General features: G+C 34.6%; 3 protein-coding genes across 9 annotated transcripts; 2 read left to right on the top strand and 1 right to left on the bottom strand.

Moving 5' to 3' along the window:
• Nucleotides 1–605: 605 nt before the first annotated feature.
• On the top strand, nt 606–2993 carry daw (dawdle). Its single transcript, XM_069060263.1, has 4 exons — nt 606–1107; nt 1676–1909; nt 2042–2436; nt 2492–2993. The coding sequence occupies exons 1-4, from the start codon at nt 687–689 to the stop codon at nt 2657–2659; spliced, it is 1218 nt and encodes a 405-aa protein (XP_068916364.1). The 5' UTR covers nt 606–686; the 3' UTR covers nt 2660–2993.
• Nucleotides 2994–11543: 8550 nt separating this feature from the next.
• Nucleotides 11544–19692, top strand: LOC138139682 (uncharacterized). Of its 4 annotated transcripts, XM_069060077.1 has the most exons (6): nt 15904–18149; nt 18204–18336; nt 18386–18881; nt 18935–19021; nt 19069–19388; nt 19436–19692. In XM_069060077.1, exons 2-6 carry the CDS (start codon nt 18221–18223, stop codon nt 19587–19589), a joined length of 1173 nt encoding a protein of 390 aa, XP_068916178.1. In that variant the 5' UTR covers nt 15904–18149; nt 18204–18220; the 3' UTR covers nt 19590–19692. The 4 variants fall into 4 exon arrangements, with proteins under 4 accessions (XP_068916179.1, XP_068916181.1, XP_068916178.1 ...); XM_069060078.1 differs by lacking the exons at nt 15904–18149; nt 18204–18336 and adding an exon at nt 11544–11681; XM_069060080.1 differs by lacking the exons at nt 15904–18149; nt 18204–18336 and adding an exon at nt 13091–13435.
• Nucleotides 19677–26743, bottom strand: Ptp69D (Protein tyrosine phosphatase 69D). 4 transcript variants are annotated; one of them, XM_069060075.1, is made up of 11 exons: nt 26469–26743; nt 26241–26403; nt 25022–26183; nt 24496–24968; nt 24193–24443; nt 23127–23367; nt 22101–22974; nt 21903–22052; nt 21368–21850; nt 20656–20889; nt 19677–20601 (listed from the first exon to the last, which is right to left on the bottom strand). In XM_069060075.1, the coding sequence occupies exons 3-11, from the start codon at nt 26168–26170 to the stop codon at nt 20533–20535; spliced, it is 3924 nt and encodes a 1307-aa protein (XP_068916176.1). In that variant the 5' UTR covers nt 26171–26183; nt 26241–26403; nt 26469–26743; the 3' UTR covers nt 19677–20532. The 4 variants fall into 4 exon arrangements, with proteins under 4 accessions (XP_068916176.1, XP_068916173.1, XP_068916174.1 ...); XM_069060072.1 differs by having other exon boundaries at nt 26489–26743; XM_069060073.1 differs by having other exon boundaries at nt 22101–22962; nt 26489–26743.
• Between the last annotated feature and the right edge of the window lie 56 nt (nt 26744–26799).

The raw sequence follows: 26799 nt of genomic DNA, 5'->3' as shown, positions 1-26799 counted from the left end.
GTGGGACTTTGGCTTCCGCACCTGGTGAACCAGCAGATAATGTTGCAATTGTTTACAGTGTTGAGATGATTTAATAAAATAAAATTTATTTGAAAGTGCATGTTGTTGTTTTTTTTTTATACCATAATCTAAAGTATCCACAACTTGTTTTAAATTAAGTCAACTTTTCGATAAGCGTAAAATCGAAAAAAACATATTTTTTTACTTTATATGTATTTTGAGTAATTTGTTTGTTTTGAGCTGTCAGAATTTGAATATTTTGGAATAAATATAAACGATGTCGTGTGACATTTTAATTCGTGGAGTTCGTAAATTAAAGAATGAAATTGGAAGAATGATGCAATAAAGAAGAAAATGTATTAAGTCATCGAAGGACAATAGGCGACCTCGTGTTATGGCTTATTAAAAAAATTAATAGATTGCGTAAGGGGTGTGATTAGGTTGTTAGGTCCACGTGGCTTGCCGCTTTGAAAAATGTGCGATATATCATCCGAATTTGACATAACGGCTATTCCAGTTTTGATAGAACCTCAGGTTCAAGGTTCATTTCTATCATCCGTTACAGAAATGCTAAGAAGTTGAGAGTGGGGAATTAAAACGATGTGTTTTAAGAGTGCAGTTCTCGGCAACAATCTAGTTTAAAGCATCTGTAAACAAGCAAGTGTCGTTAGCGGAGTAATTCAACGATGGGCACCAGAACCGCTCTTTTGGTGTTGCTCCTAATGTCATTAAGCGCGCAAATTGAGAGTGAACGACGCAGTTTACGTTCGGTTTTTGGTTCGATTTTCGTCCCGGGCACCCAGTACGAATCGCAAAATCCAGACTCGGAGAATAGTGTCGCGAAGAATCCTCCTCAAGTTCCGCAAACTGTCGCAAGTTACTCGGTCACCGAGAAGGAATTCACCGCGCTGCGAATCGAGTATATCAAGAACCAGATCCTGAAAAAGCTCAGGCTGAAAGAGAAACCCACCATAGCTTTCGCCGAGCTTCCGAAACCTGTGAAGGAGTACGACAACTTGATACCTGACCAAGATGACAACATGCACAGCAGCTACACCGACGATTTCTTCGGGAAAACCACACAAGCCATCGTTTTTCCATATGAAGGTGCGTATTTCTTGCACTTTGCTCTTTTTACTGTAAACAAGTATCACAAAGTATCATAGTTCGAAATTCCACTTGGAATCCCAATAAACAATTCTATCCGTTTATGTGTACACATATAACCTTTTTTATCAACAAAATGATAAAATTTTCTACTAAACACTAAATACTATGAGCAAAATATAAACGATACGTTTTCATTATAGGAGGTACGAGAAGCAATGTAGAAAATTAAAACCGTTTGTCGTGAGATAGTCAAAAGAGAAGACGTTCATTTTGTTTGTTGAGTTATGGTGATGATTAATAAAATCAATCGAATTTCTTAAAATCTTTTAATAACCCTGAAATTTGATCTCTACTTATTAATTACTAATTGTTTACTATAACTTACTATGAACATAATCGTATTTATAAATTTTGTAATCAATAATGGCTGCATTCGTCATGGTGTACGTTAGTCAGTATAAGAAATTAAAGCACTGACTGTGTTGTGAGGTAAGCTCAAGTACAATTTGTCTTGTTGACGTAGAACAAAACAGAACGTAAGGACTGAGAAGTGTTTTTGTTTTAGATGAAGCTCGTTGCTTGAGGAAGATCCGTTTTCCATCGGTCTGTGTTCCTTTCCAGATGCCCACCGACATTCACTCGACTGATGTCAGCACAGCTGAACTTTGGTTCCATAAAGAACCAGATAGTCTCGACTCCCACAATCAAACTTTTGTGGTGTCGGAAGTGGCGCACTGGGACACAAACAAGAGCTTCCAAAAGACGAAACCCATCGCCATCCAAGAGACAAGTCTCACAGGTAATTTCCCCCAAAGCTTGCAAACTAAAATACAAATATGCAAAATCTTCAACTTTAACCTCCGCTGTGTTTGTTTAACCTTTGCCAGCGTGTATTATATCCGTATCATTATCTTTTGATTATTTTTTATAGAGGGTTGGTTAAAGGTCGATGTGACTTATGTGGTGAAAAATTGGCTGGATTATCAGGATTCTCCGACTCATGCTATCAACGTGGCCTGTAAAACTTGCGGAATGGACAAAAACCAGTTGCCAATATCGTTTTCGAGCGAGTTGAAACCCTTCTTAGTGATCTACACTCACTCGCAGCTGAAAAGATCTCCGCATCGTCGCCCCAAACGCGAGACCAACTGCGGGTTGAACGTGAACGAGTGCTGCAGGGAGAGTTTTTATGTTTCGTTCGCTGACATAGGCTGGAACGACTGGATCATCAAGCCGGAGGGCTACAACGCCTACTTCTGCAAAGGTTCCTGCGCGACAGCCTCAGCTTTGACTCTGAGTGCTACTCAACACACCAGCATATTGACGGTAGGTGTTTCGTCTTCTGAGAAAGCTCCACATCTCATTCCTCGTTTTCTTGCAGAAAGTCATGTATGGTCAGAACAGAAACCGTGGCTCTCGTCCAGAGCTCACTCCGTGCTGTGCTGCGACGCAGTTCCAACCCCTGCAGCTTGTATACATGGACAACAATAAAACTTTGACGACGAAACTTTTGTCGAACATGATAGTGAACAGTTGTGGTTGTATGTAGTGTCCATGTCGGTGATAAAATGATCAGCAGTATTTTCTTTCGTGGTGATTTGGACCTTAACGCCAATAGACTTAGACCCAAAAGTCTCAACACCAAATCGTATCCAAGGAAATTTTCGTTTTAGAATGTTTCCTCGGATTGTCACCGATTTGTGTTCTGCCACAAATGTAAACCATTAATCTGAAGAACTCTGGACGTGATTATTATATGTCAATGTGTTAATTTATTTCCTAGATAATTGTATTGTTAATATTAATGTTATATAATTTAATATTTATTTAATATTATATGTATATTTTTTAATTTTGTAAGTAAATGAAATGAATTTAACAAATTCTATTTTTCACTTTACTCACAAACTGTTATTTGAAAATATACAGTGTGAACATAAAGTTTGGAACAAAATTCATAATAGCGTTATGTGATGTTTTTAAGTAAATCGCGGAAACACAGATTATATTTTAAAAAATGCCATCCTGTGACGTAAAATTTGTTTAAATGAGGTCATTGGATTTTACCCTGTTTTTAAGATACCTACATATATCGGGTGTGTCAAAAAAAACGGACAGGCGTTTTAGTATCATAGCATAGCATAACATAGACCCCGATTTTGTAACAAAATCTGTTCTGCAGCTTTCAGTTAAAGAAAAAACTCCTAGAAAGTGAAAATAAAAGTGGCAGCAACGCAATAAGTAACTAAAAACTACCGTATGTAGTTGTCACGGTTATATTTTTTTTTCTCTCAATTGTTGGTCAAAACGCATAATAACATTCACACTGGAATGTCTTCCGTTAGCAAAACGCATGGTGTCTTTGCAGCTAAATACCGCGTTATTTTCTGCGACACCAAGAGCTAAATACTAAATATTACAATATTTATCTGCGGTAAAACTCATTTTGAAACAATTTGAAAACTGTTACGATTTAATTGACATTTATTTTACAAAGGTTTTTTTTTCGTTGCTGTGATATGTAAGCAATGTTGCCGCGTTTAAAAACTGCTCCCCCACACCAAATTTCATCATATTTAACACTGACGAAGAAACGGATTTCGAACGTATTCGTGAAAGGAATTTTTGGATATCTATTGAGGGCACCTTTCAGAGTTGACACATAGAATTATGTTCCTACATCAATAACAGGATCATTTAGTTTTACAGGTAGTTTAGTTGTAACTTCCAAAAGCTCTTGCGCGTTAACGAAAGGCCGAAAGCAAAAAAAAATTTTTTCTTCATGTTCCAAGATTACCCTAAATTGTATACCTTCTTTGGTCTCCGTCCTTTTTGACACACCCGATATTTAAAAAAAATGGGTGTGTGTCGGTGACTGGACGCACGACAGAAGCGAAGCTTCTCCAAAATTAATATGAAAATTGGTAGCCGACTATAATCGACTGTTCCAAGTTCAAGTAAAATATTTTCAAAATGACGCCATCTACTCGTATGTTTCTTTAAATAGAAACGCCCCATTTTGATTTCAAATTTGGATTCTACGTTAAATTAAGTTTAGAACGTCCCTTTGTCAACACATGTTACTGTCATCGTTTTTGACCTATGTCATCTTTTTCGCAAAAAGGCAGGATTGCAGAGCTTCATTAAAAAATTTATAACTCCTGAACGATTGGAATTAAATAACTGATTTTTTTTATTGCCCGATATTTTGCACAATTATTGACATTTTTTAATGTTTCATACGCCTAGTGCAATTTTTCAAAATTGATAATCAAACAATGTCCAAAACTTCTTTTTTGGCCTCCTCAACTCTGAACAGCTACGGTATTTTGATTTTTACACACTAATCAAACTATCTGTCATTTTACCGCACGGAGTGTGTAAAATACCACGAAAATTTTAAGCTTTCAGGGACTTACAAAAAAACTGTTAGCTTATCATAAATAAAGTCCATTTATACTGCGATAAGATACCGCTACCATTTATCCGTTCAATTTTCGAAAATGAACATAATTTAATTGTTTTCTTGTGAAAAATTGTGAAGACTGGTGGCGACATCTTGTGGTATAAATCGTAAGCATGTCAGTTATCGGTATAATAGTTAACTTTCTGGTAATTCATTTCATTAATCAAATGTCAGTCTTTGGCAGGTTTTGAAAATTATTGGTTACAACAAATTTCAAATTTGAGAAAACGAGTTGTCGGCCAAAAAGATTAATGCATTACTAATGCGGTAGGCATTTTACATCGCTCGGTTTTTGTTAAAACACTCCCACTGCGCGGTCGTGTTTCCATCTAAAAACCTCGCGCTGTAAAATGTAGTCTACCGCATTTGTAATGTAAATAACTATTGTAACCTCTATTTAGTTGTTGCTTTTGATGATACGAAAGAAAATGATGAAAATTTATTTAGTAAAACAAAATCTTCTGAACTAGAAGTTAGTTAATTGGGCAATAAGAGATTATCAAGATATTAATTACTATATACAGTAAGGGGCAAAAGTAACGCAACAATTCGGTAAATCATAAACTGTTGAGTTTTGAAAAAGAAATCCATTTAAATATGACAAATTTTAATGATTGCAAAACTATTGATAAACCGAAATGCCTTGACATTTTAACCTTTTTTAATGTACTTTTAAAAACTGGGCAAAATCTTTGAAAATGTTACTTTTTAAATATACCTTTAAAAACAGAGCAAAAGCGTTAAAAAAGCAAAGTGTTCTAAAGGGGCCCTCCTAGTAGAGTTATTTTCTCAAAAAATTGTTATGTAAGGTACTGTTACGTTATTATTTTATTTCCCTGTCCCCAGGTGGGTACGCTACAAATTTAATTAATAACGATTTGTTTATTTTGTTCTTAGGCTTCGCGTCTGCCCCACAGTTGTTTACCTCAAGAGCGCAGCGACCTATTTGGTGAAGAAGGTGGACTGCCTGGAGCTCAGGAGAATGATACAAAATACATAGTACATATCTTAAAAGAAATGTTTATTCACTCAAAGAGAAAAATGACAAAAGTAAAATAACCCTGACTGGATACGAAAGGATCTAACAATTCTAACCAAATCGACAATAACGCCTGCAGGGTCCCTCTCCGAGTCCGCGATCAAAAAAATAAATTATGAGTAATAAAAAAAAAAACGTAGAAAGGAAGGATGACCGATCCTTGCGACGGGCGCTAGTACTGCTACGCCGCCCGCACCGGCGGGGAGGTCCTCAGGTTCCTTCATCGCTTCAGATAAATAAAATAGAAAAAATTCTAATCGCGATAAGGCCCGGAGAAGAACCTCGCACAAAAAGTCGATGACAATGTGATATTATTGGTATTAAATATAATGTATAAAAAAATTATGAGATTGTACAAGAAGGAAAATGTAACAGTGCCCCCAATCCTGTGATTAACAATAAATGAACAATGATAAACGAAATTATAGCGGCCGCGCAGTTAACGATAAAATGTACGAGAATGAATATGATTTTTGAACGCCGCACAGGGGGGTATTAGGCGGTGAAAGTTGATCAAAATTATTTACCTTCATTTTGTCATTCCTAACGTTATTTTTAAGTTTAAAAAAAATCTAGTTAGTATTAGGCGTTGTTAGGCTAGAAACAAATAATGTAAATAAAGACATACAGTGTGAACATAAAGTTCGGAACAAAATTCATAATAACGTTATGTGACGATTTTAGGAAAATCGCTGGGATAGGTCGATTTTATTTCGAAAAATACCCATCCTGTAGCATGTAACTTATTTAGGTGACGTCATTGGTTTTTGCGCAATGACGTCATCACCAATTTTTTAAAATAACAATCCCTACTTTTTTCTTCTCTTTTTGATAGACCATCCTCCTACCTAAACAATGAACGAAAAAAATTGGTACCCTACATAACAATTTTTTTGAGAAAATGACAAATTTTACTTCAAACATTTAATTTAATTTTTAATGTATTGGTTTATCTAAAATAAAGGGTTTATTTTAATAGATCAAACAATTTAGAAGATTTGCGGCAGAGAATTCGGGCTGAAATGGAACAAATAGGTAAGCCCTAACATTATTGAGCGCAGTATACAAAGTCTCGGTAAGTGCCTAATCGATGCCGGGGGACAATTTCTACATTTGGGTCAAATTTTATTGTTAACCTTAATTGTTTGTTCGTTTTTGTTTTAGATTTTTACATTAAACATTAAATTAAATTTAATTAAATTTTCTCAAAAAAATTGATGTAAGGTACCATTTTTTAAAATTAATTATTTAGGTCTTTCAGAAAGAGAAGAAAAAATTGGGGATTGTCATTTAAAAAAAATGGAGATTACGTCATTGCGTAAAAACCAATGACGTCACCTAAATAAGTTACATGTTACAGGATGGGTATTTTTCGAAATAAAATCGACCTATCCGAGCGATTTTCCTAAAATCATCACATAACGTTATTATGAATTTTGTTCCAAACTTTATGTTCACACTGTATATTTAAAAATAATAAATGTGTTATGGTGATTTTTTCCTTTTCGAGTCACTTCTGTATAGAGGTTAGTATAGTTTTCCCATTTATAATTTGGTTTTACTACCAGCCCTGTTGTCAGGGAGTTAAATACCCCGACAATAGGCAACTACCGCCATAAATCCTAGGACTGTAAAAGAAGGTCTGTTGTCTGACCAGGTTACAATATGTTCACTATTGCCAAAACCACAACCCCAGCCCCTAATAATTGCAATTGCACTGCCATAAAACCAAATTATAAATGGGAAAACTATACACGTAAAAATTATAAGTGGGCCTTGGAAGGCCTTGGAAATTAGTTTAAAACACTCCACTTTCACACCATACATTATTGATAACTTCCAGTTGCAGTTTCTTTGTGTTAACGCTAATAAAAAAGTAATCAAAACAAAACGCTTACTAACTCGAGTCCATCATAGAAAACTCCACGAGCACAGACAAAATTCACACTGAAAGTTCGTATAACCAATAACGTAGCTGGTCCGAACATGAGTCCTGAAAAGCAGTCAAGTTCGTTTGGGCCCAACACGCGTCTGTCATCGTGCATTTTTTGTTTTGAAACCGGCAAATGACAACATAATTTAACTACTACCCCACCAAAAGGTTCAACTACATCAAATCAAATTTTAAATATTCCACTTTTGATCAAATTTCACCATCCAATAACCCTCTGTGCAATAATAATGACTAATGAGAACCACGAGGCATGAAAGATTTTGAAAGCCACGCCCCTCAATGATATGCAAAGCGAATTTCACCTTTCCTCCGGGACCTGGATCCGGTGATGGCTGAAGTCCAGGTTCCTCCAGGAGAGCCTCGGGGACGACGTCGGTCAGCAGACCACGCCGTGGGTGTAGATCCGCTTTTCGGCGTTCAGTTCTGAAGAACCTTACGCGGTGGGGCCGCTAATCCGCAGTCCGCGCTTGGGTCTGGAATTCCTGAAGAATCGTCGCTCCAGCCAGCCCTCGTCGACTCCACCACGATACCACACCAGCACCTACTGGCACGCTAAATCACTCTTTGGTTCCCTGTATAGAAGCCTCTAAACAAAAGGAAAGCTCGTGAACTGCCCTCCTCGTCGCTGGTTCCCTCTACTATTCCCTATTATTTATAAGTTTCGCCTCTTTCTCTCAGCTGAGGATTTTGGTGGAAACGGATACTGCGATGGGGTTATAGCACGTTCTAGATTCTAGAATATCCGCGAAGATTTTAAGGTAATTTAAATCGTAACAGTACCAATTTTTTTCATTCGTCGTTTAGGTACATAGTAGGAAGGTGTATCAGTAAAAGACGAAAAAGGTGGGAGTTGTCATTTAAAAAAAATTGGTGCTTTTTGCGCAATGACGGCATTTAAACAGATTACGCGTCACATGATGGAATTTTTCAAAATAAAATCAACCTGTCCAAGCGATTTTCCTAAAAACGTCACATAATACTATTGTGAATTTTGTTCCAAAATTTATGTTCACACTGTATAACATTTGCCACTGATGAATGATTACAAGATTGCTTCAGTCCCTAAGTTTATTTAGTCACATAAAAAATTTAATAGTAAAGGAACCTTAAAAGATTCTAATAATCTATATACTAATACGTAAAGGAAAAGCTTTGTACCCCTTTTTAAGCAAACTGTGCGCACGGAGGAGTGTGAAATTTGGCATGGTTAAAAGTTATATGGAGGAGAAGTGCAGAAAGATAAAAATTTATGTATAATATACAGGGTGTCGCCAAAACAAACACGAGTCCATAGCTCCCTTATTTATAGGAGGATTTTAATTATCTGTACACCAAATTAAATAGTTGTGAATAGACTACAAAATGGCCTACTAAATTCACGTAAAGCCCCAAGGGCTTCAACGTTAAACTGTCAAAAAAAAATTTCAAATATGAACACATACTTTTTTTTAGTAATTCTGATAGAGATTTTTATTCTGAAAACAACGATGTATGACATGTATTATCTCAAATAAGAAAAAAAATTAAAAAATAACGCTAGGTACCTTTTGAAACAAACGACGAGCACCAAGCGAGAAGCTATCAAAATTCATTACAATGTAAATTAAGTTATCTGGAAAAACAAATGACAAATAATAACATATGGGATTGCGCAGAGCGCAGTTTAAGCATCGACGATAGTAGCGTTTATAAAACTTTTTTTTTGTATTTTTGGTATGTATGATACATTGTTCTTTTCAGAATAAAAATCTCTATCAGAATTGTTAAAACATTATGTGTTCGCATTTTAATATTTTTTTTGACAGTTTAGCCTTCAAGCCCTTGGGACTATGGGACGTATTCTATAACTGCTCCACTAAATTTTAAATCCCGTTAAATTAAGTTGTCATAGCAATGACCAATCAGGGCTTGAAATTTTAAATTTTAAAGGGCCCTAAAATTTTAACGCCCCTTTAAAAATTACAGAATACGCCCCTATATGTGATTTTATTAGAGCTTTTTGTAGCCTATTCACAACAATTTAAATTCGTGTATAAATAACTAAATCCTTCGATAAATAAGGGAGTTATAGACTCATCTTCTTTTTTGGGAACACCTGTATGTTACAAATACCTACATTAAATCAAATTAAATAAAACATTTATTATTTACGTTCATAAACTGTAAAAAATTAGGGGACTAAATGTGGAGTGAATTTGAGCGAATGCGGAGTGGATGATTTGTAATTGATTTAATCCCCCCGCAGTGAAATCCACTCCAAGAGAGAGTTTATTTACATTATTTATAAAAACAAAACTCTTCGAAGTGAACTTAAATACAATCATTTTTCCTATCGTTCGTATTTTTCAAATAGGTAATAGATAAAATTATTGTATAATGACGTATCTGTAAAAAGAAAAAATACAATGAATAACGGTCGAATTTCGACCGCTGGGCGACCTCTAGTATGTAATTAACACCCAAATGAAATAATTTTCTGTTGGAAAATTTTACTACCAACCCTTAAAATATTTGTAAAATACTTTATTATTTTTCATATAATTCCGCTAAGATATACTGTCGCGAGCAATAAATTTTGGTCGTCAAGGTCATTCTTTAACACAATGGAAAGTGGTCAAATGTAAAACGGGCATAACCTCTAATAAATTATATTTGTCTTGTCTTGTCTTGTCAAGATCTTGTCAACTTTTTGGAAATCCCAACTGGATTGCTACCCTAGTTTCTGACACATCCGTCTTCATCGGCGAAATAATTTTTACTCTGTTAAAATACGATATTGGGGCCATAATTCTGAATGTTTAGAATAAAACTTTGACATTTTTTTTTTATTAACGTTTTATTGACATTGGTCCTAATTAAGCAAGCAAAATTTTTCATTTGTGGCAATAGCGGGAAATTTCAAAATGACCTTGACGATCAAGATTTAATGCTATAGGAGGTGTTTGGTTTTTTTATTAATCTTGGCTAAATTATTTGAAATGATAAATAACAAACCAACATGTGTTGGTTGTGTTGTAACTGTAAACAAAAAAAGCACAGTATCAAAAATGTTTTTGACAGATTTCAGTTTGACTTTTGTACCATTTTTCACTTTGTATTAAACAGAGAATCATAAAATTTCTATTGCAACAGTACTTTTCGCGTTTTGACGTTTAAATGTTTACAAAGCGAATAATTTTTAATTTATAACGATTATACAGTGGTCCATAAAATCTAATAAATTTTAATTTCGAATTTAATTTTAATAAAAATTTTAAAACAATCTTAAAACATGTAGAATTTACAATTTTTTAAGAAAAACAAGGAAATTATAAATGCGACTTTTTGAATTTTTGCCGTCTCTGTTATATCTGGTATATCAGAAACTGTCTAGAAACTTTTTATTCAGAATTCAAATCTTAATCAGATTATATTTTATTACCCTAACTTAGGGGCCGTGGCTTTTTTTACACTAAGTTTCCAATGTTTTCGTCACATATTGGATTTTATTATTTTATTGTTTTTTAATAATCCAGCAATTTATACTTTTTTGGCAGAACATAATTTACTTACACGTGTTTATCCCAGTGACGTAATATTTCACAGAAATCAGATACATATGTTGTAGACTTGTCTCTCCAGTATGTAGATTAAAAAAGTGATCAGAATAACAGTATAGCAACTAACTCTTCCTTGCGGTTTTTAAAATTCCTATAATAACCTTTATAAATAGTTTAAATTGAACTAATCGTTCAAAAAAATGTTTCACCTGAGACGCATCCTATTGTTTAATAAAGCAACTGTTTGAAAAAATGACTTAAATTACCAACTTAATTAGAGCAAAAAAATGTAGATGAAAAGTGTGATATCTATTATAATTACATTGTGGAATATTCGGTGTCACCAAGTAAATAATAATTTGTACATAATTGAGGGGAAAATTTGCCAATGGACTTTAAAAAGTTGGCCAGAGTATAACTTGAGGCTGTATTTACAAGACAGTTAGTTACTTCTTTAATATTACTTCTGGTCTTCAACTGGTTCTTTGACGTGATAAGCTTAGTACGCTTACGACATTCGCAGGGTAATAGTTTAACCAAGTTTTGTGATGTTTTGTCTACATAGATGACTAGGTTTGTACCCATTATGTAATTACCCAACACTTAGAAAATAATTATAAAAAAATTTCATGTAATTTTTTTTGTCAAAGTTAACGATACGTTTTAGCAAGAGGTTTAACCTTTTTGTTTGCAGTATTAATTAAAGGCATGGAGTAAAATAACATTTATTTATTGCCTTAACTGTACCTTCCTGATAATAATTTATGACAGCACTAAAGTTTTAAACAATTGTTCGTTTAGACTTAAATGTGAATGTAAATACATACAATCGAACTGTACACCGTAATATGATGTAACTTACACGGTTATCAGCCAACTGTTTTTCAAACGTCTTTGAAACAATGAATTTAATTATCACTTAAAGAATGGAAATGTATTTCAGGTAAGAAAAAAAAAGTAATTAATAAATGCTGTAATTATGATACAAAAAATAAACTAAGGTCGTACCAATACTACCAACATAATAAAAATGACACACCTAACTGATCGTGAAATTGAGATATTTCACTAAAACATGTTGTATTTAAAATAGGATAAACAATTACAGATTGTATTTATAAAATAATATCCGTAATTGTAAACTCAAGTGAAATAAATCAGATGCGCAATTTATCATTCATAACCTATAACCCCCTAATTATTAAATTGTTATTGTTTTTGTAGAAGGCGTAAACCGTACGCAATAATTATTTAACCGGGCAACAACAAATTAATAAAAATACCCAATAAATAAATTTCTTGCTAATAGCCATTTTTTAAAGTGAGTGGAAAGCAATTATTTTATTTGACTAACTCGCTCAAATGTAGGAAACGAAAATTAGGTACATGTTGTCACTTGTCACTTGTCAGTCAATTAATAAATGCAACATACAACTCCTAATAATGTTTAAATCTTGTCCGTACTTGATCGGAGAATATTTTAAAATGCCTTTAGTTTTCGATTTTTTTTCTTAGCGACACAAAAACTCCAACTCGAAACCGACGTCTCTTTTAGGCGGTCGGAAAAGACAATTCGCTTGTCACTACTAAATTAAAAAATGTGTGTTGGAGGAAATGTTCAGTTCGACTCTTCCGAAAAATAAAAATAAAACGACGATCCGGTTGGTTTCCAGGAACGGTCACAAATTGACAAATTCTTCAAGAGAACGAAACGCGCCTGCAATTTCAGTTAATGCCCCAACAAATCGATAAAGTTAGCAATAAGTTGGCAGACCAGTTTAATGTTGGTCAGTGGGGCATTTTGACCCCGCCTGTCAACAACAACGTCGTCTTCTGGAGGCGACATCAAGAGCACGAACAATTACGCAACAAGACAAACTAACATCCGGACACCACTCTCAAAAATGCGATTTTTCACCTCATCCGGAAAAGACGAACGGAACGGTTTGTTCGAATTTGCTCGTATGTTGGCAATTCGTGAAATGATCGTTCGAGCAGTTTACGTGTGTGGTAATTACCTCTAGCTCTACTTGTTATTTTTTTAAGTTTCCTCCATTATTACGTGATTGTACAGAAGCCACATACGAAGCCGGTGTCGCAAAGCATATATCTCCTATTCACGCTTTAATAAACGAATAAATGTGTATGATTTGTTTATATGTAACGGTACAAGACTTAAAATGCGGTTCAACTCAAAACCGTCCAATGTAACTTCAGTATGAGTCCGCGATTTTATACGTATAGTTTGTTCCTTGATGAATTCACCTCGTGTGGTGGTGTTAATAACACCTTAAGCGATTATCAAAGGAATTAACATAAAAGAGCATGTGAGTAACTATCTATTTTAATTAAGAACGCGGGACAGGTCGTTTTCTTAAACAGATTAATGCAAATTACACTTACGTCAGTAGTATCACTGGTTTCCAGCAAATTCGATAATTTGTTGACTCGTCTTAGAACTTTACTTATCATTCATCTTCAAGCAACATTAAAAATGTACTTTGAAGTTATTTTCGATTCAAAATCTAGTATTATTTATATTCATCAAATTGTTTGTCAATATGGACATGTCACTTAATTAAATTATATCCACATTCAATCATCTAATTGATAATAGTATTTCAAATCAAGAAAAATTGTTGCTATCGATTGTCATTTAAATTTTATTCTAATTAAGAGTGGATCTCATTTTGTCGAGTATATGCTTAGCATTTTATAATATTTCCATTACCTAGATTAAACGAGTATCAAATCAATTCATTCCATTTGCTAAAGGAAATTTTTCGGATATCATAATAAAAAAATGAGTCAATTCACGCGAATTTATTTCTCAAATCTGTTATTTCAGTAATATTCGTAGCGTTTTTATGTAATACAGTAATACACTAACGGAGTTTCTCTCACTTGATAGAACTAAAACACTTGTGATTTAGTTTTTTTTTTTTATTAATTAGTTTACGTTATGGATTAGCTGAAATGTAATTATACAAAACTGCAACGGGACTTTATCTCAGATACATAAATTAATTGTGGTTGTAATTGTTACGATTTGTGTAATAGTTTTTGCAAAAAATAGGGAAAACGACAAAATTCCAAATGTGGGTTTTCATGGTTTCTGATTTTCGTCACATTGTTATCCAGGTTACGCTGTTACAAATGTGGTTTTTAGTGTTAGTTCGTTCTTTACTTTCGTTGCTAAATTTAACATACAAAATATTAAATTCCAGAAGCCGGTCCACACGAAATGTTAATCTGTCTTCTTGCAAATGTTCGAAAGAAATATTTTACAGTTATTATCAAATAATGATTAAAATTGGCACTTGGCATAGATGTATGCGAGCATATAGTAACACACGTTTTTTTGTTACCCATCACATTATTAAGCGTCGATAACTTTAAAAGGAAGGCTTCGTTGCAGTCACAAGTGTTTTATTGATTCTTTTTTCTCACCACAAAACTGGGTCTGTTGGTGCTTTTAACGGTACTGAATGTAAGGACCAAAATATCTAGTTTTCGTATTGATAACCGCAATAGAACAAAAAGAATTAACGAAACTATTCAGTACGATCAATAATCATATTCTGATAGTATGTCACCTAGACAATGCTCTATTATGTTAGATCGCAGGTTCCTATCTAATTAAACAAGCTATAGCTCACACACAAAATGCGGGTCAGTAGTATATTTTACCTAAATAAATTTGCTACTATTACTCTATATTCGGAGGGAATAAATCTTTGGTAATCCCCACCGTGTTAAAGTGTGTTAAACAATTATTCAGTAGAGGTTATCCACATAACAGATAGGTAGAGTACATTTCAACAAAACGTTTTTAATTTCATTTTTGATGGTTCGTCTAATTATGATTGTTCATTCGCTTTAAAATCATAAATTGTCCTATTTTATTAAACAATGATGTAAAAAGATTGTTGAATAACAATCGCCTACTGTCCTACTGAATCCTAGATGCCCCGACTTGAACTAAAAAAAGGTAATCAAGGTCATAGTGCAGCAAGAAGAAATAAATTTGATGTAACTGCAGTCGTAACTGCATAAAACCTACATCATTTTGTGTGTTTATCTCGTACGTGTTTTCACTTTTACACATCCTGAATACTTAAAACAATGAGTGGATCCCACATTTTTTATTGTATTATTTTCGTGTCAAATATGTAAAAGAGTAATGGCACATATTTGACGAGTAGACATTAATATGCGAACGTCACGGTTTTGAAAGATATTGTTGAAAATTTAGTGGAGCATAATAATGCTTTTCCGTAAAATGGTGATGATAAGCACCATTTCAAGACATCACTTAAATATGTTTGTTCTAAACACAGATTAATTGTCGCGTTTTTGATGTCGTTGAACTTTGCAAATTAGGGATTACGTTGGACAGATTATAAGAAATCTTCATTTAAAAGCTGAATTTACTTGCTGACGTAATTGCTATAAACTGTACTTATTACACATGTCACGCAACATGAATTTGTTAATTGTAGTGAGAACAAAGTGGAGAATTTTTATCAATTATTATTGATTTTAAAAACTGACACGACTCTGTTTTTTCAGGTGTTAGATCACCATTTTTGACTCACAGACTTAGACCTGATGATTCTAATCATGATTCATGTTATCCAACAATTACAATTAATTATTTTTTAATGAATCTTCGGCCGCTACAAGTGAAATAAAACATCATCAAAACGTTTACTACACGCAAGTTGTCTGGATTATTAAATATTTAAAAAAATTGCCATCAATATAATTACAACAAAAAATGTTGAAGAAAAAAAAATTTGCCAGCGGATGTGATAATTTATAAGAATTCTTTTTTATGAATGGCAAAAAGAATGCAAATGTAAGGTCTACTTAGGAGGACTCGGAAATAAGATTAAATTACAGTGTCGGACATATTTTTTACTTGTTTCTGACAAATAGTATGTGAAATTACGTTGCCGCAAAAAATTATAAATGGGGTCATTAATGTCTGTCGACTCCCAAGTGTAAATTTGACCAAATTGTGTCCAAATCTGTCCAAGCGTCAGCCATCGAAAACGTCAAAATGAAACGTGTAGTGAAGACATGTAATCAGAAGTATTTTGTTGTAAAACCCAACAATCTCTAATTGAAGCACATCAGTGTAATTGCAATGACTATCAAACCACTCAAACAGATAGTCTAGGTGCCAAAATTAAAAAAAAAAAAACACCAATGCTGCGTTATAACCTAAAATTGCAACCGGCAACGCTGGCTTAGTGGAAAATGAAAAAGTAGTTACGGCCGGTTTCATAATCCGACCCTAAAGTCTCCTTTAATAAAATGCGCCTTTAAGGTAAATCCGACTTTAAAGCTAAAATAAAGGAGACTGCATTTCATAAACGCGGACTATCGAAACATTAGTTAAAATTTGCATTAGTTCGAAAACGCATCATCCACCGTGTTTACGTAGTCATTTTCCTAGGGAATTCTAGGGAATTTTACAGTAAACGTTTGAAAGTTTTGGTAACTCGCAACTGTTTTCCTGGGACTTTGAAATGTATTTCGAGTATTTAAATTTTTGTTTACATTCTGCATTTTACATTTTGCTAGTGGAGCAGCGCCAAATTAAAACATCCGATTAATAAAAGATTGCGACCAAAAAAGCCAAATCCAACTTTTCAAGTGAAGGAATAATTTTATAAATCTAAAATAAAACTTGTATAAAATAACATCCTACACTTGAAGAGAAAAGAGGAAAGAGAAGAACATGAAAGAAAAAAACTGTTATTATTAGACTTACAGATTGAATTAGCAAGAAAACAATTGAGCAAAAAAACTAATGAATTCATGGAATATCTTTATTTTCTAAATACCTATAAGTTTCCGAAATGTTGATGTATAATCAATTGAATTATTGGGTACCTACTAATTCACAAAAAAAGCAGCAATTTGTTGCAATGTACTAGCGAAATGTCACTTGTCATGTAATTGAGGTTATGTTCCCCATTTAAATCCACCTTTAACGAGATAAAAGGCCGACAACGAGCTTTTAAAGTTAAAGGGGGTTTTAAGGAGTGAAAGACACCTTTAATGAATATGAAACACAATTTTTAGTTAAAGGTAGTTTTAAATTTAAAACCGCTTTTAAAATACATTATGAAACCGGCCGTTATATTGTCATTTTGACAGCGGTTGTCGTAAATTAGTCATGGCTGGTTTATTTTCTTTACCTCCAGTCCTTTTTTAAAATTTTTAAGTTAGAAATTACGATTTTTCCGTGCATTCGAGTCGACCAAATAAACCAAAATTGCCATGTAGTGATTTTTTTATTTGACAACCTAATTCAATAAGTTCGTTTCTTTGATTTTGACACCGACCACACAAAAATTGGTTGGGACAAAGATCAAAGCTGCCAAAACGAAATACATATGTTTATATATTTTTCTATTTTCTGATATTTTCTGCTGCACACAGTATAGTCACCCTGCCTGGAGTTAAATAACATCCACGGTATTTACGATCCAAGTTGAGTCATTAAGGTTTAACCGCACTCAAATTACCCAAAGCGACATATTGGTCTTTTATTTATTGTAGAAATGATTACGTTTGTTTGACACACTTTTAGTAGTTTAGTTTACTTTCAAACAATATCGTTATTCCCAGCAATCTAAAATAAAAATATACAAATTGATTTGACTCAGTATCTTCACAGCAATTTAAAATTGAAAACAAAACGATACAACAAACATATTGTAGGTACATATTCGTCGGTAAATATAAAAATTTCAGTGCAGGTTCTAGCTGAATGAGAAGTTATGAACCCTCCAAATACTGTTTTAATGATAAATTAAAGAAAAATGGCTATAGATGGATACCTACATATATCGGTTTTGTTGCCATGTGCTTTGATGTTATAAGTAAAGGGGTTTCTAGTCTAAGTTGTTAACATGTAGAAAACATTACAGTCGGAACCTTAAATATCTATGTAGGTATATTTACAAAGTTATAAAGACACAAGTAGCGAGTATTCGCTAACAACTTAAGTAGGTAGGTTAAAATGTATGTACTTGTTTTAAACTGTGGTTAATAACAATTCCAGATAGATACTACCAGTTTTAGGTTCGCAACGAATGGAGCACCAACTTCTCGTTCAAATAACAGGACTGTTGCATCCGTTGCTCACCTATTTCTATTTCGGAAAGACGTCAACAACTGAAAAAAACCGTCTAATGCATTTTTTTTTTGTGTGCGCTTTCTCGGGTTCGTGTCGTTTTTATTGATGTTTCTGCTTTCAGGATGCGGCTAGTTGTGTTGTCCCTTCTGGTAATAACCAGCATTCGACTGTTGCAAGCTCAAGAAAGTGCTCAATATCTTCAAAATGCCATACGTGATTTAAGATACATGAAGGGTCGGCAAACGGTGAAGAGAGTGGAGACGGTCGAAGCGATAGCCTCGGAGCCAGAACCCACGCCAGCGCCAACCCAAATAGCCGAAAGAAGAATTCAAAACAAAAGCGTACCGCCTTTGTCCCTGACCAAAGGAGAGTTGGCCGCGCTTTACGAAGCTGCAGTATCAAAAGGCGAAACCGTAAAACTGAACGCAGGTGATAATTCTTACATCCATGCGGCAGTTCACGAACTAGACGAGAGCCCCAGCTACGTGCACGAGCACGAAACTCCGCACTCTTCGGGGTCATCCAGTTCGAGCAGCGACGATGACGGGACTGGTTATTACTATTATTACTACCCAGTGAAAAGTTTTTTGGATGAAATGACGTCGCAGTCGTCTTCTGTAAGTCAAGTCGGATATGTTTTATGGTAATCATTGAAATTACGGTATTTCAGCACGAATATCATTACAGTCCGCCCAAACGTGATAAACACACTACCACCGAAAAACCTCAATTTCAGTACCATTCCCATACGCATCAGGTACTCGCTCAGACTAACAGCGTATAAATATTAATCGACTCTTTCAGCACAACGTAAAAATAACGTCCACAAAAGAAATGGCGCCGGAGAAGAAAGACAAGAAGGCGCTGGAACCGCTCTTCATGGCCATTTCGGGATTCATTGGTATGGCCGTGATGTTCGTTTTGTCGGTGCTCGTCTTTCCAAAATTCGGTATAAAAAAAACTCGAGGGTCAATCAAAGGTGGTGTGAAGAAGAACGAACGTATCACTGATATCGCGAGGGTTGCTTTGCAAGCGATAGAAGGGAAAGACTGCGCCGAGAGGTTCGCGTGCGAGTTAGAAAAGACCGCGAGGGCATTTAATCTGCAAGACAACAGATTTGTGAAGTAAGTTTGTTTTGAGGCATTCTCGCTGTCTTAACGGCAAGTTTCAGGTTGCTGAAAAGAATGGCGCCCAGTTCGCTTGGGAAACAAATGGATAGAGTGGGAAAGTACAGCAATAAAAGGCTCAGGTGTACTGCTATCCCTTGTAAAAAGAAGAATCCTCCTAAGAAGAAAACAAACGCAGGTGCCCAGAAGAAACCCTAATTGCCACCAAAGTTTACAATCTAGGAATTAACTTATTTATTTTTATTTATTAATTTGTACATTTTAATTGTTAAAGAAACAACAATATACGCATGAAATTATATTTGTATTACTCATTGAAAAAAAGTAGCATAAAAATTCAAAGACAAAAATAAATTGTATATAAATAAATACTTTCATCGCAATAAATGCATGTACAGTCTTAATTTTGTTTCCTAAATACAAAGAGCAAATGATCTTAAAGTATATACACACAATTTTTATGACATACAAATTGACATACACAATGTTAAAATATTGTTTAGTTTTTACACAGTACATTTAGTAAACAAAAGCACTACAATATCAAGCAGGCTATATCAGTAGTATTTTCCTATAATAAAAATTTTTAATTTAACGACGTGTTCAATAAATAAAAGGTAAAAGCACGAAATAATATAAAGTGTGATGACAAAATAATCTCCATTTATTGCATATGTATTAAAAACTTGTGATGTGAGATTCGCGGTCGATCAGTCGCGCACGAAACATTAGAAATCTTGTGTCCAATTGCTACGTACTCGCACATTTTACCTAGTTTAAACTATTCCCTATTCAAGTCAGAGATCGTTCACTTAACAGTGACATTTCCATGTGTGGCGCAACTGATCTTGATCGTGATCATGTGAAACGATATTTGAGCAAAGCTGAATGTTCTTAATCTAAAAGTCGACAATAAAATTATAATTACACATTATAAACGCGACCATCGTAGCAAACTTTGGTTTTCTTTTTTGTTAAATAAAAAGTTTTGGCTTTCAACTAGAAACAATTTGATAAAAGATATAAAAAACGACTTACAATTGTCCATGTTACTTATAAAAATATCTAAATAGTAAGATTATCAATCGTGGAATTTTTAAAATGGAATATAAAAACTCATTATGGCACCAATAATAACATATTATGAGTCACAAAGTCCGTGCAATTCTGCATAATTTACGATAGCTCGATGTAAAAACTCATATTGGGCCTGCAATAACAAAACAGTGTATTCGACTTGTCGTGAACTGCAACCAGTACTTACAAATGAATTAATGAGTCCGTTCCTTTGCGAACGCAGTTTTCTTGTTACTGTAAATATATCGACACGTTTTTCAATGCGTAACTGTTGTACGAGAATGTTAAGTCCGACGAACATGGAACTCCTGTCCGACCCTAAACTACAATGGACGACCATAGAGGGCGAACAGTCGTTGTGGACTAAAGCGGACTGGGAATGATCGACTAATTCTATCAACCCTCTGGTCACTTCAGGTACCTGCACAAAGATCAATCGATGACAAAAATCGACTCGCTGAATGTCAGCGCGATCAAAATCGCGACCACCTCCACCGACATTACCCAATATGATTAACAAAAACGAGCGAGGAGGCGGCCATGGAAAACAAAATATTTGAAACGTATCAACTGTCACTTGTCAGTTGTCACATTTGTTCGAACTTTTCAGGCATACTTTATTAAAAATGTTTTCACGAGAAAATTATATTTTGTAAATGGGAGCGAAGATAATGGTGAGCAAGTTTACGGCACGCAAGATTGTTTGTTGGAAGGTTCGACGAGACGGGAAGCGTTCACAGGTAACATGTTTACAAAAGTTTTGTTTTCCATTTATCACACCGAGATTTATCTTTCGCGAAATAAATTTCCAATTGCACGAGGTGGCAAAAAAGAGATGCGATCAAGAAAATGAGTGTGGCGAAAGGATTTATTTTAAGTTTTTATCTAAAGGTACACACCTCTCCGTCTACTGTCGGCCAGCCGTGATACTGTAAATGTATTACTCTGTGATCCTCACAATCTCTACTCTTGATGTACATCTCGCGTCTTGTATAATACGGACAACTTTCGGCTTGTTCGTATCTAACAGTGATGTGGTCGTACGTGCCTTCGTCTTCGTCTGGCCAATATCTTGGACATTTTCCTTCGCCTAATTCGGACAACATAACTATAACGCTGATTCCCTGTTCGGAAATCATTCTCCAGAAATCATTAATTGTTGATTCTGTTGGATCTTGAGTTATTATAAATGATTCTGTATTGTCGTAACCTTCTATGAAGGACGCATTTATGTAAGTGGAATGTTCTTTGCCAGATAGAGGAGTTAATATAACCCTGTTTCTATCGTATGGAATGACTACATCTGACCTATTCTTCTCTCTGTTCTCGTCACCTTTCGCGACAGAACAAGATTTCCTATCCTCAAATGCATTAAGTATATTCTAAAATTTCGATAATTAACAGAAAAATCAACCGAACAATCAACCGACTTACTTCAAATTCGTCTTCTAATTTGCATTTGCCTTTATCTTTATCACATTGTCTTAATTTGTCTACTGTCACTTTTAATTCAGTCGAACTAATTTCGGTATCGCCATATTGAGCTACTTCCATTAGAGCTCGATATATAAAAATGTATTGTTTCTAAAAAATTCTTCATCAATTAAAATTTCTCGTACGATCTTTACCTACCAAGGACTGAACCAAGAAGTTTCTTTGGTGTCTCAAATCGCATATAGTATTGAATATTGAGACGTGTTCTTCTTCTTTTAACTGTTGCAGCAGACAATCTAACGCCACTAAAGTACCCGTTCTACCCACTCCAGCACTACAATGTATCAAAATACACCCTTTCTCGATTGAATAAGCTTCATTTACACGTTTGATAAACTTTATTATTCCGTTGGGATGTTCTGGGGCCATAAAATCTTTCCACACAAGATAATGATACTGAGTTATTTGTCGTTCTTCCTTCTCTTTGCCCGGAGCGTTTCTGCTAATTCTTAACTCCCTTACTATGTAATCTGAGTATCTGGTTTCTTGAACGTGAGTCACTGTAATATCACCGAAACATTTGTCACCGTCGCATTTATCGGGCCAATATTTCGCACATTTGGTCTTGCTGTATTCTTCTAAATTCGTGAGCATTAAAATTAATTCTAAGTGTTGTTCCCAAATCATTCTCCAGAAATCGTTAACGGTGGTATCCATGGGACCTTGGGCGCAAATAAATTTTTTCCTTTCTTTATAGCCCATCACAAAATTCGCGTTGATATAATCAGACCCTGCTATACTATCGATCTGCGAGATTTTCACTCTCGTCTGATCGTACGATTTGATATCAGGGTATCGATTTTTGTATACATTTTCTCTAGCGTCTGACGCTCTAGTGGTTCTATCGGAGAACCTATCCGGTAACAACTCAAATTCTTGTTGGAAACCATAATCCGAATCCCTGTGCCGCTCGATATATGCTGATACGAGGTCCCCCTTGCTAATGGGGCACATATCGGGAGGATTTAGAGATACTAAGCGTTGACGACCCCGTAGGCTCCTGTACAAATGCCTAAGTCCAATTATTAACAAAAAAATATATGTATGACAATAAAATTTAAAAATAAATGAATAGGGTTGAATCCCTGAGCTGTGTATTAATTCAATTCGATTTATCATTCACAGCACTTAAGCATTTGTTATTACATAACCTTGGACAATTACCTGAGGGATGTCCTGAACGTAATTTCCACAGCTTGGGCGTGTGCTTGTTTAGTGTAATGATGCAAAATACATAAAGCACCGAGCAAAAGCAGGACAATCATCACAAGACCACACAAGATCTGCACAACCAAACTTAACGTGCCGGCAGCTGGTGCTGCCACCACTTCGGGACCGGGATTCATCATAACTAAGTAGTTGCTATAGGCGGCCATCGTCGTTGATTTTGTGCTATTCCCATAAACTACAAGCGGTTCAAAAAGATTGAACAATTGAAACACATGTACACAAAATGATACTTATATACCGATATACTTAAATCGAATGAATGTTTACTGAAAATGAATAAAACAAACAAGCATTTCACCCAGCGTCCACCACTGTAACCCGGTCTCTATCAAGCGGCAAACTACTACAACTCAAGGGGGCTCATAACGCCATCGCTTGAATAAAATAGAACACAGTAAGCTCCCTTGGGTGGATTTGAAATGACGATACAAATTGAGCACCCGCAGCTAACCCCTTACTCCCCAATAAGCTCTTGATGGTGACATTTTAAAGATAATGTAATGGTAATTAAATATGGTAACGAACTATAATAATGAAAATGAAGTCGGAAAAATGGATACGGACGCATCATAATCTGAAGTGGCGGATTATACAATGTACCAAAAAATATCTACAATAAGTAAGACTGATTACGGAAATGTACGTTTATCACAGATTTATTAGAAAATACACGAAAGAAAAAAGTGCCGCAGAATTGGAAAAAAATCTGACGTCACTTTAAACGCTCGTAAATGTGTAAAACGTTCCTAGTCCGTGTTTGTTGTCAGTTTTTCTTCACAATTTAATGCGCTTAGATAGTACGTTTTGTGACATCTACTTGAAAAACATCGTCTTGGTTTTTAACATGTACGCAACCCACATTTCATTTCATTACAAAGTGTAGCACACCACATATTCCTTGCATCAAATATGTCAGCAATGTTAACTCTTTAGTAAATTAATATTTTTAAATTTTGATCTAATTTGACTGTTGGCAAAAAATTGTAAGTTAGTTACATACCGATAATTTCCACAAATCCAGTGTAATTGCTACTTATGTCAAGAGTACCATCAAATGGTGGAAGAGGATCAGTAAGTTTGTCATCTCTTTTAACCCTGTTTGCAATATCACTACTATTATTATTGTTATTGCCATGCTTGGTTTCTCTAGGTGTTGAGTATGGCCTTAATCCAATGCACTCATCACACTGAGAACTTGACAAATTATAAACTTGTTCATCTCCCAGAAATATTTCACCATGAAATGTTGAGCTGATAATAAAAATATGTAAAATTTTCACATTTTGACATTAATTACAGGTACCTTGTGAACATTTCTGCCACGTAAGCCCCACCCTTCGGAGTTCTGTGTGCTTCTTGATATGACACAATCAAGAGACCTTCTGGTGCTGGTAATTCAGCTAATTTCTGTTGATCTTCCATTCTGACCAAATATATTCTATAGCAACAGATAGGACCATTTCTTTCAGACACTCTTGGAATTAACAATTTAAATAACCATTTTCCTTGTTCCTCCATTTTCATCCAGTAAAGCTGTGACAATTTTTGTTTGTCAGGTAACATTGATGGCATTGTACAATGCAAATCGACAGTTTCACCATTCTTTTTAGTTCTAGTGACACCACTTATTTTTACTGTGTAATTAGTATTAGCAGATACATTATTAAAACGAGTATTAAATGTATTTTCACTGACGCTTTTTAACTTTGGGCCCCACGTTGTGTGTTCTAAAATACCTTGGTCATTAATAAATGAAGAACTGCCTTCTAGATGAACCTGAAACATTACTCTTGAAATTTTCTAAATTACTAAACTACTACAATAGTTACATTATAATACAAGATTATTCCATGTGGTTTAAGTGGTGCTTGCCAAGTTACATGAACAAAAGAAATTTGGCTAATATTATCAAAACGACACTGAATGGTGGGATTTGAGGGAGGACCAGAAATACCATCCATTGTAGTGCCATTGACAATATCTGATGCTGGACCACATATTCCACTATATTCACTGCAAGCAGCTACTTGAAAATTATAGTTTGTAGCCGGATCTAGTTCTGAGAACATGTGGTAATTTTCTTTTGAAGCTGGATGAATAGCGTTGAATGATGAATTGTTAGTTTTTAAAAACAGTGTGTAATACTGTACATGATCTTTCAGATTATCAGTTGGAGTACTCCAACTTATGGTAATTGAGCTGACTGTCACACCTGTTACTTTCACTTCAGGTATGAATACAGGATCTTCTGCAAGCATTTTAATGGAGTTGCTATTTGAATATTGACTTTCACCTTCTGAATTTTTTGCCATTATTCTGAGTGTGTATTCTGTGTTGTTTTTAAAAATATCTTTCAGAACATATGACCTTCTCTCTCCTTCAATTTGTTGTTGAAAATAAATCCAATTTGAGTCACCTGCAGACATGTACTGAATTGTGTATTGAAGATGGTTAGGATCATTTCCATCGTTTACAGTCCAATTTAGATAAATCTTATTCATTCCAATTGCTTTAACAAAGTCAATGCTCACTTGGGGTTTATCCAATACTAATATAGCTGATGAAGAATTTGCAACAGAATTTCCAGTTGAAACTGCACAAGTGTAAGTTGCATTATCCTTTTTTGTTACTTCATTAATTGTCAAGGTAGTATTCTTTAAAGTGTCATTTATACTTTTAACAGTCCACAATTCTGAAGGTAGAAGAACATTATCTTTGAACCATTTGATCTCTTCAATTGGATATCCTTTAACCAGACAATGTAAGTTGATGCTTTGATGAAGTTTTGTGTGTATTGGAGGTGATATTTGTACTATTTGTGCAGGTAATGATACATTTAAAGTTATCTCACAAAAATCGATTGCTGGTTCATATTTGTGGGTACTGTGACATTTATATTCCCCAACATGCTTCAAGTCCACATCCACAATGTGTAAAATTGACACTTCAGATTTTGTATTGACACTTTCACTTTCCATTTCAAGTTTGAACCTGAAATTCATTAAAAATAAATTTGAACTAAAAATAATAATAATAATAATAATATACCCATTTTCTCCATCTGTGATATTCTTCTCACAGAAAGTCCATAATATAAAACTGTCAATCCATTTAGATTTGCATATTATCGTCACATTTTCTCCAAAAGGCAACTGATTTGGTTTGTAATTCAGAACTTCTATTGTTACAGCTCTTTCCTCATCTTCTGGATCTGTAGAATATTAGACAGTTAAACTTTTAATAAATATTTAGTCATTTGGGTGATATAATACTAACAATACGTGGATATCACTCACCAACTGCATTGCAATTAACGCTATATTTTGAAAAAACACAAATAATTAAAAAAATACCAAAATAATGGGCTTGGCATGAAAACATGGCGCCTTTAATTTTGAGTACAGATGTATTCGTAACAGCACGTAAATAGTATTATTCACTACTTTTTATCTCCAACTACTAACGCACAACATCTTTATTTACGTAACACCATAAAATCATAACATTTTCGCTTAATATTTTGCCGACATTAGTTTGTTGATGTGGTAGCCATTTTGGATTCAAATAAGAATGCAAGTTTTGTTTGTTTTCGCTAGAGGGCCAACGT

This window comes from Tenebrio molitor, chromosome X (assembly GCF_963966145.1).
Source record: "Tenebrio molitor chromosome X, icTenMoli1.1, whole genome shotgun sequence".
In the NCBI taxonomy this organism is placed as follows: Eukaryota; Metazoa; Arthropoda; class Insecta; order Coleoptera; family Tenebrionidae; genus Tenebrio; species Tenebrio molitor.
This window is presented reverse-complemented; position numbering and strand designations above follow the sequence as displayed.